This window comes from Brachyhypopomus gauderio, chromosome 13 (genome assembly GCF_052324685.1).
Source record: "Brachyhypopomus gauderio isolate BG-103 chromosome 13, BGAUD_0.2, whole genome shotgun sequence".
NCBI classification, from domain to species: Eukaryota; Metazoa; Chordata; class Actinopteri; order Gymnotiformes; family Hypopomidae; genus Brachyhypopomus; species Brachyhypopomus gauderio.
This window is the reverse complement of record NC_135223.1, coordinates 14,764,053-14,783,103: the sequence shown is the minus strand read 5'-3', so window position 1 is coordinate 14,783,103 and position 19,051 is coordinate 14,764,053. Positions and strand designations below refer to the sequence as shown.

The following is a 19,051-nucleotide window of genomic DNA, read 5'->3' as shown; positions in this document are numbered from 1 at the left end:
ACAGAAGCTATAAAACACACCATCACCTGCCTGCCGTAAGTGGGAACACTATGGAGTAGCTATCACCTCGCAATTAGACCTGAACGTCTGATCTTAAAATAATTAGGTGGAACATTTGGTGAGGGAAAAAAAACTCTAAAGAGTAGTTTTTTTCGCTGTTGAAAAAAGTTGATATTTATTGGCTGTCAACACTAATCGCAGTTTGATCTTCGGTAGGTTATGCATCACACCTTTAACAGGAAGAGCAGTGGCAAAGAGAGGATTAATCCCATAATTCATTTTGGAATTCACACAGTCTAAATAGACTATAAGACTATACAAAATTGTGACAAACAGGCCTCAATGAAACAGCTCATCAATGTTCCTGGACTATCACATAACAATTTGTTATATCACAGAAATAAAAAAAGAGAGGGAAAGAGAGAGAGCAGAGGGGGAGGGGTGCCGCTGAGCCGTCCTGAGCCGCTGAGGTGGTCTTTTAAAACTAATCTCACTTCCACATTTCCCTTTCCTCACGAGATCTTTCTATGAGTTATGGCACAAACACTGAGAACTTACACAGTCTGCACAAAGGTAAAACATACATCTCCACCGGGCCTGGAACCACAGACCTGATGGTAAAATTTTATGGTGACGCAAATTGTTAGATTTACTCATAGGGTGTTTATGGACAAGAATATGACTTATTAATATATGGCTGAACACATCATATACTATATACTATTTTACTGTCTTTTTTCAAGAAGAATAATTGTGTGGAAATTTATAAGATGTTTCTGATTCTGATAAAATGGCAAGAACTTGAGACCATTATGGTGTAAATTTCAGGACTTCCAGGCTTGTGTGGGTTTGTGTGTAATGTGTTTATTTACTGTGGCCCTGGTTAAGGAAGTATAGCAACACAGATGCAGAAACTCCTCAGTGCCATGTGCATGTTTTACTAATGAGAAGGAACGCCTGATCCAACAGTTCCTCATACACAGCAGGCACGGTGTGTGCACTTGTGTGTGCGCACTTGTGTGTGTGTGCTTGTGAGTTTGCATGTGTGTGTGTGCAAATGAAATAACTATGAATATGAATTACATATTATTAAAGCAAATAAAAGACGATGTTCTTCAGGGCCATTAAAAAGTGTGTGAACACAAACCACATAACTAAATCAGACATTCCCTCCAAACAGCACAGTGAAAGGGTAATAATTATTGTGCTATATCCTGATCACTTCTTACACCTTGGCTGAACTGTTAGGAGAATTTTCATAAATGATTGTAAACATGATGATGATGGTGATCATAGTGATGATGGTGGTGGTGATGATGATTATGGTGATGAGGACGATGCTGATGCTGATAGTGGTGATAGTGAAGAGATTGACAACAATGATGATGATGATGATGATGATGGTGATGATAGTGGTGGTGGTGGTGGTGGTGGTGATGATGTAAAATGAGCATTGTGTTTGTGCTAAGGGCACCAGGCTGATATGCAGGCCCTGTTCAAAAGCAACATCTGTGTTACAGTGCACACCAGCCAACCCCCCACATGTGACTCACACCACCACTAAAACAGCACTGTAGGTGGTTGGCAGGTAGAAGGAAACTAGAGAGGAGGCGAGCTTCTGAAAAGCATCACAAACTCAAAGCCACAATCAGGATGTTGCAAACATAGAGGTAGTTTTACTTTCATTAAACCCATAATACATATTGTACATGTATAATATAAAATATTGAATATGTAATGTAAAAACATAATTATGTTTTAAATTAAATAACAGCTAAACAAATTATCTTTAATGTTTGTATTGTTAAAAAAAAAAAAGCAAAAAACATAATTGCCCAATATTGTGGGTTTGTTTGCTTGTTTTTTTGTGGGGGTTCAGACAGATATAGCAGAAGTCTTGGCCAAGACTGAGGCATTGGTTCTCACGCTCTCAAGAAGCCCATGCTCTGTGCTATTAAGCAAGTGCTAGTCCAAGTTAGAAAACACTGGCATCAATATATTTTTGTAATTTTAGGTACATCATTTCTGCTTTGTAAGGATTAAACATACAGGAAAGACATAATATTTATATGATGATAAGTGAAATAACACATTACTACATGAATATTATTATTATAAACAAAAATAAAACCAAAGAAATTCAAATAGTCGTATAGTCAACACAAAAGGCGTGTTTGTTTCTCTCTCTATTCGGATTCCAGCGAGTTTTTCATGGGTAAAAAAAAAGAATAAGAAAAAAGGGGGAACTGGTACCGCTGACGCGGCCGACCAAAGGAGTCATAAAACTTGTGCTTGTTCTGGATCGTGATGTCCCGAGCGCCCATGACTCCCACCTATTCTAGCCCGCACCCACGCTGCTCCAAAAGATCTGCTCCTGCTGCACCAGACATACAGGATCCAATAATGTACAGTGTGTCCTGTCAGACATCACATCTGAAAGTCGCTTTTAGGTTCGCCTCTGTACCAGACCTGGGCAACGTACATCCCGCGGGCCGCATCCAGCCCTCTGACTATGTCTGACTGGCACTTGTGATGTTGATAAGTTAGAAGTTAGTCAAAAATAAAGAGTCTGTATGGATATGTTCAAAGTCAGTTAGGAAAAACGTCAGTTTAGACATCTTGACCGAGTCAAGTTTTAAGTATTAATATTGCCAAGTTCACGAATGTACATGAGAAATACAAGTGAGAGCGAATCGTATGTTCATGAGCGAGTGGCAGGTCGACATCCCTTGAGCAGCGATTAGCAAACATCGCCATCTAGAGTTTACATATGGTGTGGTTTCTCTGCAGCATTCTGACCATCACCAAAGAGTAAAGATGACATTCAGAAGACAAGTGCAGTTTTTGTTTCTTCCGTCATAACGTCTTACAGTGGGTCTGGTAGCACGCTATAGGCTACACTAGCTAACAATGATATGATATAATATTGTTATAAGAAGAAATGTTTCGTATGCCACAAGCGGTACACTAACATGTACTGACAACAATAGCAAACAAACTCAATGTACAGTAGGTCAACATAGGGTGTAACTATATCAGCGCGCACACACACACACACACACACACACACACACACACACACACACACACACACACACACACACAAACTAAACTACCTAAACAGGATCTACAGATTTTGAAAAGGAGAAATAAAATTAAACATATGTATTGTTTATTAAGGTGGGTAAAAATATACATGAATATGTGTTTTTCTAGTCAGCCAAGAATGATAGGGACTACATTATCCATCATTCTCTGAACTACAGATGACTATATAGCCTAATTACATTTCAACAGCAATTGAAATACAGAAAAAAATCAGCTTACCAAAGACCTTATTTAGCCATTACAGAACATAGACATTTCATAATTGGGATCCTAATTTGATCTTTGCATCTACAAATACAGAAATCCTGAGTTTTGTATAAAAATTAAGCTTAGATTTGTTTGATATACAGTGGGGGGAAAAGTATTTAGTCAGTTATTAATTGTGCAAGTTCTCCCACTTAAAAAGATGAGAGGCCTGTAATTGACATCATAGGTAGACATCAACTATGAGACAAAATGAGGAAAAAAACATTCAGAAAATATTTTTGCAAATAATGGTGGAAAATAAGTATTTGGTCAATAACAAAAGTTCATCGCAATACTTTGTTATATATCCTTTGTTGGAAATGACAGAGGTCAAATGTTTTCTGTAAGTCTTCACAAGTTTGGCACATACTGTTACTGGTATGTTGGCCCATTCCTCCATGCAGATCTCCTCTACAGCAGTGATGTTTTGGGGCCGTCGGCAAGCAACACAGACTTTCAAGTCCCTCCAAATGTTTTCTATGGGGTTGAGATCTGGAGACTGGCTAGGCCACTCCAGGACCTTGAAATGCTTCTTACAAAGCCACTCCTTTGTTGCCCTGGCAGTGTGCTTGGGATCATTTTCATGCTGAAAGACCCAGCCACGTTTCATCTTCAATGCCCTTGCTGATGGAAGGAGGTTTGCACTCAAAATCTCACAACACATGGCCCCATTCATTCTTTAATGTACACGGACCGGTCGTATTGGTCCCTTTGCAGAGAAACAGCCCCAAAGCATGATGTTGCTACCCCCATGCTTCACAGTAGGTATGGTGTTCTTTGGATGCAACTCAGCATTCACTGTCCTCCAAACACGACGAGTTGTGTTTGTACCAAACATTTCTACTTTGGTTTCATCTGACCAAATGACATTCTCCAAATACTCTACTGGAACATCCAAATGTTCTCCAGCAAACTTCAGACGGGCCAGGACATGTACTGGCTTAAGCAGGGGGTCTTCCCAGCCTGGTGCAGGTCTACAATTTTGTTTCTGTTGTCCTTCGACAGCTCTTTGGTCTTCACCATAGTGGAGTTTGGAGTGTGACTGTTTGAGGTTGTGGGCAGGTGTCTTTTATACTGATAACAAGTTCAAACAGGTGCCATTAATACAGGTAATGAACTGAGGACAGCGTAGCCTCTTAAAGAAGTTACAGGCCAAGATTTCTGTGACAGCCAGAAATCTTGCTTGTTTGTAGGTGACAAAATACTTATTTTCCACCATTATTTGCAAATAAATTTTCTGAATGTGATATGTGTTATTTCTTGGCAATGAGAGAGGTCAAATGTTTTCTGTAAATATTCACAAGGTTGGCACATACTGTTGCTGGTATGTTGGCCCAAATTTTCTGAATGTGATTTTCAGATTTCTTTCTCTCATTTTGTTTCTCATAGTTGAGGTCTACCTATGATGTCAATCACAGGCCTCTTTCATCTTGCACAATTGGTGACTAAATAAAACGTTTCCCCACTGTAGCTGAGATGGCACAGATACTTCTGTAAGTTGTTATGCATTCCCTATTCCAACAAGAAGAGTCACGAGGAATGCCACATTTCCCAGGAAGAACGTGAACAGCAGAAATACCTCAGGTCTTATCTGTCACAGATAAATAAAGAAGTTAGTGCTCTCTCTCACACACACTCACACACACACACACACACACACACACACACACACACACACACACACACACACACACACACACACACACACACACACACACTCCTCCAGCCAATCAGATACCTCCAGCCCTTTGGTCACCAGTCGTGACACATCCATTTCCACATTCACAATCATCCATTTATAAATTCACACCTAGACCTCATTAAACCCACCCTGCTTAAGCTCCCTTTGCACTGACTTTTTCTATTTTGCCTTTTTTTAAACCATTAAAGTTCTTTTTCTGTTACATTTGTCCTTTGTTTAATCTTTTTAACTCTGTTGTTTAAATCTCATTCACACCTCACTCTTTTGCTCAAAAATGTCACAATCCATAAATTATGCAGTGTTATGTAACTTTTTAATGCACTGTACATTTATGTATATTAATAAAGAGTAAATCTGAAAGATAACATAATATCATCAAACATAAGACAATTGTTGTAGTTACTCCACAGAAATTGGTTAGTGATTTTGACAAGCAAACAAAACATATTGTGAAAGGTTTGTACACTTACCCGATAATCATCTTCCTCAACATCTGTGAAAAATAATTAACATGATTTGTGACTGAGTTTACCATAAAATTATTTGATAATTATAATAATTATCAAATTATTATTTGATAATTCAACACATTGGGCCCTATTTTCGTGGCTGCATTTTCTTTCTTACATAAATTAACTAACTATATATATATATATATATATATATATATATATATATATATATATATATATATATATATATATATATATATATATATATAATTAAATTTTAAGGAAAAACAATTATATTGTTAATATTAAATGTGAATCAGATACGTGTTCTAATCAATTACTTGCGATACTGATTCATCACACTTATGTAAATATGTAAATATATATAAGTCTTATAATTGTATAATTAGTAAGTCTTCTAGTTCCATACATTTTAGTGTGGCAGTTCTATGCTTTTCTGAAACATGTTTCTGTTTTCGCTTTTTTTGACATGACAGAACTGTCACTGTTGTTTGCGGCGCACACTCGGCAGGTAAAGGAATGAGACTTAATCTGGTTGGATACTGTGGCGGCATAGCCAACCACACCTGCTGATCATGTTACCAATAAATAAATAAATAAATAAGTGCAGCATAAAAATAGAAATACAGCATATAAATGCATATTTAATATTTATAAATATTTCTGCAAAATAAAGATGAACATCTGAACAGTTGGACAGTGGGCGCTTTGATGACGTTCTATTTCGGGTTGGCTAGTAACTTGGGGCTGCACCTGGACACTATAGGGGCATGTTTCACGAGCGTTAACTCAGACTCCAGGATATTTGCGGATTTTCAACAGCTATGTCCCAAATAACCCATACACCATCCACAGGGAGCGCATTTGGACCGGTACCTGGGTTTGACTGAGAAACAGTAGGTGCTGCACATGCTGATGCTCAAAGAAGAGGGACAGTCAGAACACGAGGCCAATGTGTCATTATACAGCAGTAATACAATGGCATGCTTTGGTATAAAAGCATTATTGATCATCTAAAAGGAATGAAAACAAGGAACCTAGGCTTGTCCAGCTCATCTGTCAAGCGACAATCTCCCAATGTCAGGGCTGGATCCAGTGCGGCTCCTCCGGCCGCCACAAGGAGGAGCTCACGAGCCAGTTCCAGGCAGAGCGGTGATCTCCCACAGCTGTCTATCTTCTATCTCCCTACTTAGGGACTTTATTCATTAAACCCCCCCCCCCCTTTTCCCTGTCACAGCAAGACACCCATGTGGCATTTTGAGGGATTTTATTTTCCCATTCTATCGTTTAGTTACATCTGGTCCACCTTGCAGCTCGTTTCCACCCACCTTCGACCAATACCGTGTTAAATCCCTAAATCAATAAATCCATAAATAAAATAGATGTCACCTTGTGTCCTCCATATGTATCCAACCCAACATATTTTTTCAATTTGTGTAATGTTCATAAAAATAATAAACTAACTTGTCTCCTCAAAAACAAAAAATATTTACTCCTCAAAAATTCAATATTTATTGAGTTTATTTGGAGTGCTGCTATGAGACTTTTAACTAGGACAAAGAAAACAGAACATTACTCCAGTTCTAAAACCCCTACACTGCTTTCCTATTAGACATAGAAGTGGCTTTGATTCACTAATACTAGCATAAAAAACTCTTAAAACCCAGAATCAGGCTCAGAATACTTTCGTGAAATGGTCAGAATATAAAGCCAGTAGGTCTTTGGCATCAATGGATACAAGTCAACGTGCAAAGAATTCAAACCAAACTTAGGTGAAGAAGCTTTTAGCTCTTATGATACACATAACAAACCATCTTTCAGTCCAACTTTATCAGTGTATTTATCAAGAAAGTGACTGTTTACCCTTTTCTGTGAATTTTCGCAGAATGTCCTGGAACAGGAAGAATAGCGCTTCCCATGCCACAAAGCCCCCCATCACCTTGGGAAGCCAGCCATCCTGTGAACTGTCCACCAGTATAAGACCTGTGAAAATTGCCGCCACTGCGTACACAAAAAATAAAAGAGAACCATCAGCGTAACCAAATTCAACACACGCTCCACGCTTTCAGCCTCCCCCTTGACTCCTAGGCTGATGCAGGCAGACTGTCATACTGACTGGATCTGGGGGCCCACTAGCTTGACATTATGATACAGTTACCCATTTTTATGCTAGAGCCTGAACACTGTAATTAGCAGTAATAATGCATTTTCATCAAGTGAGGAAACACTGTGATTATTCAGTAGTCTTCCTTACTCAAGAACTTTTATCCTTCACACTCTCATGGCAACATGACTCAACATTTCTCTGTTTACATATGTTTGTGGTGAATACAAAACTAAAAAATCTTGTTTTCTAATGTTTTCAATGTCATGCTACAGCCCCTGACCCCTCCCCTTTGGGCATGTGTTTATGTTGTCTATGTCTAGACATCTGCGTCTGTGGATCTCCATGGGTGTGGATGTGTCCAAGTGTGTCCATCGGTCTCACCTGTGGCTCGTCTCGTGATCACTCTGGGCTTATGTGGTTTGTCTATTTTATGTGCGTTCGCGCAGTGTCCCGTGCTCTTTGTCAGAGTCGATCACGTTTACATGTATAAGTGTTTCACGTGCGCTGTCTGCCCTTTTCATGTGTTAAATAAAGTGCCGTTTGTACCGCAAGATAAGACTCCGTGCCTCGTCCTTATCTCGCACCCCAGCGTCACATCCAAAGATTAATAAATAAGTGTCAGTGTGCCTGTCGTCTCAGCCTTGTGCTGTGTTTGTAGTGCTGGGTGGTTTCTGATTCTGGGATCTCTATCTTACCTGCCAGTCCTTTGATGGCTAGCGCATTGATAGCATGGACCCAGTTAAAAATGAACCTCCTGCAGGAAAGAGACACCAAGCAGACGGCAGGGTTAGCCCAATATGACAATAATAATGACAACATTAATCACGTGACAGCAACAATACTACTACTGCTATCAATAATAGTAGTAATAGTAATAATATAGCGATGCTCCTATTACTATTATTACTTTGTCTCTCACCTCTAATCTCTTTGTCTCTCACCTCTCATGCTGTGGACTACAGCGGAACATGGCAGCGATCGGCTGTGCCAGGCTGAGGATCATCACCAAACAGCCAAGTACAGGATGAGCTCCCTGCACGCGCACACACACACACACACACACACACACACACACACACACACACACACACACACACACACACACACACACATACACACATACACACACATACACATCTGTAAAGGTTTACAGTACCAGAATACTAAACAATAACTATGTTCTGATTTTAGTTTTTTTAATTTGAATATTTGAAGCATGTGGTGATCTCTGTATTTACCCCACTCCAGTCCTGAGCGTATGAAAAGACCAGGATAAACGCAATGATGGTTGCACAAACAGACAGCAGCATTAAAAACAAGTGTGCCTAAGGAGGCCAAAAAGAGAGTGTGTGAGAAACCCTGTACCTCACTAACACAGCATCCCCTCCAGACTAATGCTAAGGTGTTTGTTAGCATATGTTAATACTGCACCCCCACTAAACAAATGCTAATGTGTTTATTAGCATATAGTCATACTGCTGAAAATGGAGCCAGTTGTTGGTTCGATTCCCAGGCCTGAGGCCATGACTGAGGTCCCCTTGAGCAAGGCGCCTAACCCCAACTGCTCCCCGGGCTAGGGCTAGGGCTGCCCATCACTCTGGACACGTGTGCACCACAGCCCCTTAGTAATCACTTAGTAGTGTGTGTGTGTGTGTGTGTGTGTGTGTGTGTGTGTGTGTGTGTGTGTGTGTGTGTGTGTGTGTGTGTGTATGTGTGTGTGTGTGTGTGTGTGTGTATGTGTGTGTGTATGTGTGTGTGTATGTGTGTGTGTATGTCTGTGTTCTAACTGCACAGATGGGTAAAAAGCGGAGGACAAATTTCGATTGCGGTGAAAAATCACAATTGACAAATATGACACACTTACTTACTTACAAAACCATTATTTAGTGTAAGGGTATTGATATTTTCTTTGATAAGTAGAACCACCTAGTTTTCTGTCCTGTTCAGTCAGTCAGGCTTTGTTTACAACATAATTGTACTTATATGTTAAATTATTCAATTAATTAAAATAATGCACTGTTGTGTTCAAATAGAATACAGAAACAATTCAACTTAATTCTTTTTCTTTCATTATTTACTGTAGAATCTCAGAGTCATCAATACCTTCATCTCAGAAACTCTCAGAGGCACAGTCCACTGAAAGGTTGTTAGTCAATTCATATTGAAAACTTACCACAAACCAGAAATCCTTCCCACAACATCGAGTCCCATGGCTTGCTCTCTTCAGGTAGCGTGCGATGAGCATACCTATGGAGCCCGTGGTCATCCAGGAGATGAGCATAAGGCAGCCTGGCCACAGAGCACACACGTCAGCAGGCACATGCAGAATAACTCACATCAAATCTCACACGTCAGCAGGAACATGCAGAATAACTCGCATCATAACTCACACATCAGCAGAACATGCAGAATTAAGATTGGCCCTGCAGAACAACTCACATCAAGGGCAAAAAAATGATAAGTTCTGGAACGCTTTCAAATATAAAGAAGAAGAGGTATAAGAAACATTAGGGTTTTTTTTTTCATTAATAAGATTAATCAAGTAACCATCAGGGGTGCAATAGCCCAAATCAGGAAATTCTCCAGAGATGTTTCAAAAGGCACAGAGGTATTTGCCCTTTGAGGCAAAGATATGTTTCTGTAGGCCTTGAGATCACAGCCAGTACAAATGCACTCCACAACTCCACAGAATCTGGTGGAGCAGCATTAATGACAGTACGCAGAGAAGCAGTACTAACCGTGGGCTTTAACGATGGCCGGGAACTGTTCTCCACCCAGGACCTGGGGGCTGAAGAGGTCTACCTTAGAGGAACTGATGATGGGGCTGGTGGGGTGAAACTGGATTACACCTGATGGTGTGAACACAATAGTCAATGGAGCTCAAGCACCCCACACTGCACCTGACATCCGATGCTTTCATCATTTCCATTTTTCAAAAAGCTTAATATCTAATTACAGTATCTAATTCGCATGGTTGTGCCTATTGTCTTTGAATATATATATATATATATATATATATATATATATATATATATATATATATATATATATAAAGATTATCAGACAACTATATAAACAAACATTTACAAACAAAACTGTACCTCCATGAAAACAATAATTTGCTTGCCTGTATTATTTTGAGGATAAACAATGAGGAGAACTTTTGACCTGTTTTGTTTGCCTGTATAACAATTCCTTTTTACATATTTAGAGCAGTGTAAGCAGATTCTGGATACAAGATGAATATTCCCAGGAGAAATGGTGAACCTCCTATTTCAGTTTTTCTGCTTAAACATTAAATATATCGATATTGATATTTTTTATATCTTATCAAAAATGCAAACTCCCAAACACTACTGCAGATTGCCCTTCTAATTCCTTTCATATAAACCTGACCACTTTTGTTATTTAACAAGGATAATATGGCAAATGGAAATGTTTGTGTATAGTTATTTTCATCACATAGGTGCCCTCACTTTTATAAGGAACTTCAGCCCTTAGGACAGTACTGAAGCAGTGGCTTTATATACATTTCCAAATCATCCATTGCATGTTGCTTAAAATTATGAGTGGATGTAGATATGTTGTTGGTGTAGATACAGTATATATTGACCATAGCAAGGGTGACTGGCGATCTATGAAGTGGAAAGTGTCACAAATAGTATTTACCAATCTAATTTAAAACGAGCTACGGTTTGGGGGTGGAGGTTTGTGCTGCCTACCGTTCGGGTCTACTGGGCCATTGGCCAGGAAGATGTAGTAGCTGTTTGTGGAGGCTGCACTCCTGGTGGTGCTGATAGTGTTTTGAGAGATGAAAGAGCAGCTGATGATGCCATTGGTCAATGATGTAGTGATGTTTGTAACGTTGCCCTTGTAAAACAAAGACTGGTGTGAGTATGTGCGCATGTAGGTTTGTGTATGAGTGTGTATGAAATAGGCAGTATTTTAATTAAATACACTTCAAAATATGCATTTAATTACACTGAAGTATTTTATCATTTGTATTAGACTGAAGTGACAAAAATAGGTCTAATTTGCATCAAGACTGTCACCGCTTGTATCATGTGATCCAAACACAGTACTATGCTAGTCTGCAGTAAGCAGACTACTGATACATTTGTTAATGCAATAATTGTTTGTCCATAATTGGAAGAGAGAGAAGAGAGAGAGATCACATGTGAATGACTGAACATGTGTTAGTCAGCGTGAGTCATTAGGTTACACTGTAAACCTCTCCATACCAGTGCGATTGTGGTCGGTGTTGTAGTTCCAGTCGTGACAGCATGCTGTAACTGGATATTCCCTCCACTGTTCTTCCCACAAATATAGACATCATCTTTTCCCTTGTGAAAATAATGAAATGAGGATCAAGTCTACAACCACTCTACAATGTACAAAACCAATGACACGAAGAACTTACTGCACATCAGCAGTAATATTGTAAGAAGTACAATGCAACATCGGCTCATTTCAGGGTGTTTATGCCGCTGCTTTTAAAAAGTAGGTGTGAACGAACTCTGTGTATACATGTTTAGCTTACACCGCTGCACTGAGAGAGGTTCACGTTTCGCCCTGCCCCACTGATCTACTGTCATGAAGGAACAAGACGAAGTAGAATGGAAGTGCTAGGAGACGTTACTCGAAGAGATAAATGAAACAGCGTGGGAAACTAACACGAAAAAGTAACCAAACATGAAACACTAGAAACCAAGAAACAAAAACCAAACCAAAACTATGACACGAGTACAAATGATAAACTAAGAACTCAGCTAACCTAACTTGGCTAAAACAAACGAGGCACGAGCAAACTGGTGGTTACAGGTAAAACAGCAACAAAGAACAACGACAGACAGTCAAAAAGGCATGCGAAACTCAGGGCTTAAATATAAATCTAACGAGGGCATAACAAGGCTCATGTGGCAGGAAGAACAGGCGTTGGACGATACCAAAACAGGAAAGGACTTAGAACAAAAAAAAAATCACAAAAAAAAAGTAAGAGCCAAAACAAAGAGCGCAATGAGGCGTCGCCATATAAACTGGAACACCAGGGAGGTGGCGATGGTGATACCTGATGTGTCATCCAATTATCATGTCTGTTAGCAGAAGCAGGTGCATTAGAATAGGGAAGATACGTCACCGTTAAGAGGGCATTGGGGACCTGGGAAACACACTCCCTTTCTTGAATCATTACACTGGATTGTGAATATGCATAAATACTGTATATTCATAGATGGTTCCTAGCACTTTAAGACTTAATCTATAATAGTCTTATAGTTTAAGACTATACATTATTATAAATGAACTGCTAACAGATCAATCATGTCAGTGTTGTCAATATTGTTTTGTTCTTATGTAAGAAGAAGAATGTAAAATACTATGGGCAAATTCTTAATACATATATAGGTCCAATTCAAACTAAACAGACTAGAAATTCGTACCATCTCTTTATCATCTGAGAACGCAATGGCGATGTAGCCAACTGAGGGACCGAAGATCTCAAACTTTAATCCTGACCCATCAGACAGTGGCATGGAGGACATGAAGTAGCAGTTGGTGCTGGTGGAGGGGTCACAGCTAACAGGCTGGCTGACACACGTCTTAACACTTCCACAGCCTGTACTGGAAATGGAGGTCTTAGGAGAATAGAGAGAGGGATCATTCTATTACTCTCACGCTGTTATAGGATCCATATGAGTCAGTGTTTATCAAAAAACTCGAAAGGAGTTCAAAAAGAGTGAAACAATCTAAAGTCTGAGGAAATGTTTGAAGCATAAATACATTGCTCTCATTAATTACTAATATTGTTAATTATTAATGATTACTCTCATTAATTATTACTAAAACTTGGTTTTGGTTACCATATACACTATATCCCATCCCTGTAAGTGAACCCTAACCCTAATCCTTGAAAAAAATGTATTCAAATGTTATTATTGCTACTCTTCCCCCCTCTGCCCATGTTGATAGATATTTACCATTGCTGTACTTGATGGTGTTTTAGCAGCGGTGCTGTTGGCATTGGTGGTGGTGGCTGAACCAGAATCTGAACCACTCCCACTGGTGTAGGACACCTGTGCACTCTTCACCCCCATCCAGAATGTTTTCGTAACCTGGACAAATGTTGCACTAGGAAATATTTGTTACAAAAGTGGTCAGTAACAAGTCAGAAACAACATTCAACTGACAAAAACCCTATGTTAGATCATTACAGGTTAAAAGGATGACATCATTGCATCTTCAAAGATCATAAATTGCTATTGCTGGCATAGAAAGAACATGGTGCTAACAGAATTAAAACGGTGATGGGTTTAAGAGCAGGCCGGTCCCCCTACATGAACTGGATGTTGTTGAGAGTTCCAGATGAAGGGGCTTTCCATATACTCTGGATTTGGGTTTTTGCTGTAGATGATGAGTGTGAGACAGCAGCACCCTAAAATTCAACAACACAAGAAATCAGATTGAGATATATAGATAGATAAATAGACACACATACATACAGGTGCATCTTGCATCTCAATAAATTAGAATATCATCAAAAAGTTCATTTCTTTCAGAAATTATGTGAAATGCTATGTATTGTGTAGATTCATGACAAACAGATTGATCTATTTCAAGTGTTTATTTCTGTTAATCTGTTACTTCTGTTAAGAGAAGCATGAAGAGTGCTAATATTTCCTGGTAGACAGCTCCGCCGACTTTGGTCTTGATATAACACAGTGGACCTACACCAGCAGATGACATGGCTCACCAAACCATCACTGATTGTGGAAACTTCACACTAGACTTCAAGCAGCTTGGATTGTGTGTCGTTCCACTCTTCCTCCAGATTCTGGGACCTTGATTTCCAAATGGCACACAATCCAAGCTGCTTGAGGTCTAGTGTGATGTTTCCACAATCAGTGATGGTTTGGGGAGCCATGTAATCTGCTGCTGATAATGTACCTTACCAAACCAAAAAACCAAAAAAGATAATAATTTTGGGTTCTCATTGACTGTAAGCCATAATCATCAACATTAACAGAAATAAACACTTGAAATAGATCACTCTGTCATGAATCTACAGTGTATATAATATATGTATAATTTTTGTATTGAATTACTGAAATAAATTAACTTTTTGATAATGTATTCTAATTAATTGAGATGTACCTGTACACACTTGCAACAATTAATCAATTGTACTTTTGAGCATTTTGCAAAGTAATTGTTAGGACAACCTACAGCCTGTCCTGAGCAGGTGAGCAGCTGGGCGTTAGTACCCGCTGAACTGAAATAGCCGATAGGAGCAGAGCCTCCAATGGATTGGGCCTCCAGCAGAAATCCCTTGAATGTGCCGGATGTTGCGCTGAGAGTCACTGGGGGGGAAACCATGTATCAGTTTTTAATTTTGGCTTTTAAATCCTCCTCAGAGATAAATGATTCAGTGCAGGTGACTGTTATAATAGTGGCATCGCTGAATAAATTAATGGTTTACTTCTTGGTTGATTTGATCAGAAGAAGTAAATAAATGAATCATTTATGCAGGTGTTGGGAAGCTTCCCTCATCATGTGGCGGTTGCCTTGTTTTGGCCACTGTAGTTGGGCTTGCGTCTCCGGGGATATTTGTGTCTGCTTAGCTGTTGTTTGTTTTTTGTGTGTGTGAGGGTAGCTTTGTGCTTGAAGACTGAGCTTATAATTAACCGAACCATTGTCAAGCTTTGTGACATCGAGCTACCAAAACCCAGCATCCAAGGTAAGAATAACCGAGACGGTTGTTCATCATTTAACAGCAGTACAAAAAGGCTTGGAGTGCTGTAGTACAGTCACTAGCTGTAGTACAATCTCTCGGGAGAAAATCCATCATCTCGTGACTTGTAAGCATGCATGTGGTATACTACCATCCAACAATGAAGACACCTTGTGACGGTCACTCTCCGAAGGGGAGGATGGTGTGACATAGCTCGTCACTAAGGATTGTTAAATGGGTGCTCTGGCTGCTATGCCATCGAGCTCCCTTTTTGGTCCAGTGGCCAGACCTCCTGTTTACCTCCTCTCGGACCTGCGTTCGAGTCCCGGGTAGGGTGGCTGCCTTCAGCTTTCGTTACACACCTGCATAAGGAAGTGACCCTTTACTGATCTGGACTTCATCACCATCTACACTACCACTACTTCAATCTAAATTAAACTGCTGTCCTCTGGTTTTGTCACTGCATTACATGAGCTGACAGATAGCAAATGGCTCAGTGAATTTATACTAAGTAAGACCAAACATTTTGGACCAATGTCCTCTTGCTTTGACCCAATTTTAAGGAATGGCCAGCATGGTGCTCAGACAGCTTATATTTGATTCACAAGGTTGCAAGAATAAGCCATACAGGAATGAACTGTTCTTTTCTGGGATAGCTAAAGTAGCAACAGTCTGCATATATGAGCTCTAAACTTTCTCTCACACTCTTTCTCTTACACTCTCTCTCTCTCTCACACTTGTTTTTGAGCTGTTGTTCAAAACACTGCTGAGCTGACAGGTGCATGACATCACAATGACATCATAACAAGGTACACAGCAAACAGCCTTGAGCAGCAATTATACCATTTTGTGTCAGTGTAATCTGCAATCTATCCCAACAAAGTAAACAGATAAATTCTCAAATTATGGGTTGCAGACTATGACATACGTTAACAACCCTGTATCCAACTAACAAATTAAGTTAAAATATAAAGTAGTTAATACTCATAAAATAATTAATAGCTATCACAACGAACACAAGTAAAAACTTTTGTCTTTTGTCTTTGTCTTTTGTCACAGCAAAACACAAGTAAAAACTTTTGTCTTTGCTAAACTTGTGTATATTTCAATGTGAAATACTGTTTATATTGCTTGTAAAACCTTTACATAAAACAAAGAAGAAAAGAGGCGAGGCTGCACATAGTCACCCACGAGGTAATGGAACAAAATGTAGTCTGGTTACAATCGTAAAAAAGGGGGTTTTCTATTCTATGAATATTAAGTGAAACATTCTCTGTTACGTACTGTAAGTATTTTTAACATGTTATTTAAAATTGTACACTTATTTTTACCATGATATACTGAGGGAGACGACTCTGTTGTCTGCCTGTGCCTCGCACCTAGCACCACTGCTCACTTTCTTACGTACGCCTAATAAATGAGACACGAATAGGCTATGAATTTTAAAAGCTAATAACGAGGTGCCTGAATTGCATGTGTATGCAGTTATTATTTCTTTTTACATTTTGGAAAAATACTTAAGCATTAAATATATTTGATTTGATTTAATTACGCATTTGCATATTTGTAAAGGCTCATTATTCTTGACATAGACAAAATAATTTTTTAATTACCATAATTCGTAAATTTCGTTTGTTTCAGTTTGCAGATTTGTCTTAACATAATCAACGGAGAAACCGTACATTTACTTTCAGAGAAATCTGAGAAATCTGACAAATAGCCAAAAAAGCATGAAATTCATCGGTTCTGGTCCGAAATAGTTGTAATAGTTGTCAAAGCAGAACGTATGTAGTTTCCCTCGCATTTCTACAATATAAGACAAATAAAAACAAGAAGATGAAGAATTCTTGGTGCCTAGGTTGAACGTCGAGAGCATTACAGCACCCACCTGTAATCTGACCTCCTGCACTGTAGCTGGTTCGGTCCACCGAGATAGAGTAGGGGGCAACACTGGTTTGAACGCTGGACCCGTGTTCCGGTTGCATAGATCCACAAGCGCTAGAAACCTGTCCATTACCGTAGCATTCAACTATCCGAACACACGCAAAGAGGAGGACGTACGCACGCATCTGTAAGAATGACAAAATGTTTAGGTTTACAATATGAAATCAAAACCTGACACCGCCCAAATCCCGATTGAATGCAAGAAAGACGTACGTGTTCCTTACAGTAAATAACAACAACAATGATAATATATAATAATAATACTATATTTGCCTAAACTACAGTGCTACTTGTCGATAAAATCACCTGTTCGCTCACCTTAGCTGCGGAGACGAACGTATGACGACACTAACGTTGTTGTCTTAAACCTCCTTATAGACGCGTTTAGTGGGCGGAGTTAACGAGGGCCGTACTGTGTACAGCAGTATATATCCCGCACATCTAACTTACTGCGTAAATTAAAATCCAAATAAATGTATACGTTGCATAAAATCCACCTAGAAGAAACGGAAGATGCTTCAGGTGGTGAACTGCTCTTCTGTTTGATGAGGCTCCCATACAGCAAATCCGAGCGAGATTGAAACAAAACGTGGAGAAAGACGAAGGTAACACACATTATACAGCTGTATGCTAACTTATTATAATTTACTAAAATGCGGCCAGGCACATGCTTGGATAAAATCCAACACTTTTTTTTTTTTTTTTTACTATTTACTTACTTATAGGACACATTGTTATTATACACAGGATGTGCCATATTTTTGTCAATTGTGATTTTTCACCGCAATCGAAATTTGTCCTCCGCTTTTTACCCGTCTATGCAGTTAGAACACACACACACACACACAAACACACACACTAGTGATTACTAGGGGGCTGTATGTCACACGTGCCCAGAGCGGTGGGCATCCCTAGCCCTGCGCCCGGGTAGCAGTTGGGGTTAGGTGCCTTGCTCAAGGGCACGTCGGTCATGGCCTCAAGGTCTGGGAATCGAACCCACGACCCATGACTGCTGTGCCAAACCATTAGAGCTTAACATAGGGACCTCATTTCACACAAGAACTACAACCTCGCTGGCCTTTCACTATAAGGCCACCAGGTATCCTCCTCCCTTCATCCATCACTGAAATGAGCCCATGACACACCATGAAGGTGCATCATTGTCCAAACAAACCATCAGGAAGTAAATGTTTACGTTATGTTTACGTTATGTTTGCTTAACATAATATTAGAATAGATTTTAAGGTTCTAGTCATGGTTTTTAAATGTCTGTATGGTCTTTCCCATCTTTACCTCAGATGGTTAGAAATGTTCCAGTCAGGTCTCTCAGGTCTTCAAACAGTAATCTACTGGTGATTCCTAAAAGCCGATTAAAGATTGGCGAGGGTGCTTTTAGCCACTATGACCCAAAGCTCTGGAATTCTCTTCCTGAAGAGCTCAGAGGCATTTCATCCCTGCATAGTTTCAAGAACAGTCTCAAAACATTCCTGTTTAGATCTGCTTTTAGTTAAGAAACTCTCAATCTTATTTACTTTATTACATTGTTGTCTATTATCTTCTAAATTTAATTATCTTAATAGTTTTATCTTATTTACTTTACTTTTTTATTATCTTATTTACTTTACTTTTTTACTTTTTATGTTATTTTAATATTTTTTATCTTTAATTTCTTTTAACATTTTCTGTTTGTTTAATGTTTCTTTTTATTTATACTGTAAAGCACTTTCAGTTGCATGTATATATAT

The 19,051-nt window shown here is 39.2% G+C and overlaps 1 protein-coding gene across 2 annotated transcripts; it reads right to left on the bottom strand.

Annotated features, from left to right (window-relative positions):
• Positions 1-3,155: 3,155 nt before the first annotated feature.
• LOC143473952 (putative ferric-chelate reductase 1) lies at positions 3,156-17,774 on the bottom strand. 2 transcript variants are annotated; one of them, XM_076971178.1, is made up of 16 exons: positions 17,625-17,774; positions 17,251-17,431; positions 14,858-14,991; positions 13,969-14,066; positions 13,612-13,762; positions 13,075-13,269; positions 11,878-11,979; positions 11,359-11,506; positions 10,375-10,485; positions 9,810-9,925; positions 8,875-8,961; positions 8,578-8,669; positions 8,332-8,390; positions 7,393-7,530; positions 5,527-5,549; positions 3,156-4,945 (listed from the first exon to the last, which is right to left on the bottom strand). In XM_076971178.1, the coding sequence occupies exons 2-16, from the start codon at positions 17,429-17,431 to the stop codon at positions 4,856-4,858; spliced, it is 1,725 nt and encodes a 574-aa protein (XP_076827293.1). In that variant the 5' UTR covers positions 17,625-17,774; the 3' UTR covers positions 3,156-4,855. The 2 variants fall into 2 exon arrangements, 1 of the variants encoding a protein (XP_076827293.1); XR_013120656.1 differs by lacking the exons at positions 3,156-4,945; positions 5,527-5,549 and having other exon boundaries at positions 7,451-7,530; positions 8,556-8,669.
• Positions 17,775-19,051: the final 1,277 nt, after the last annotated feature.

Excerpts from the sequence above, each read along its gene's own strand:
- LOC143473952 (XM_076971178.1), bottom strand. The coding sequence starts at position 17,431 with ATGCGTGCGTACGTCCTCCTCTTTGCGTGTGTTCGGATAGTTGAATGC. Across the intron at positions 11,980-13,074 it reads TCTCAGATGATAAAGAGATG|GGAAAAGATGATGTCTATAT; the intron begins GTACGAATTTCT and ends TATTTTCACAAG. Across the intron at positions 8,670-8,874 it reads ACGCTCAGGACTGGAGTGGG|GGAGCTCATCCTGTACTTGG; the intron begins GTAAATACAGAG and ends GTGCGCGTGCAG.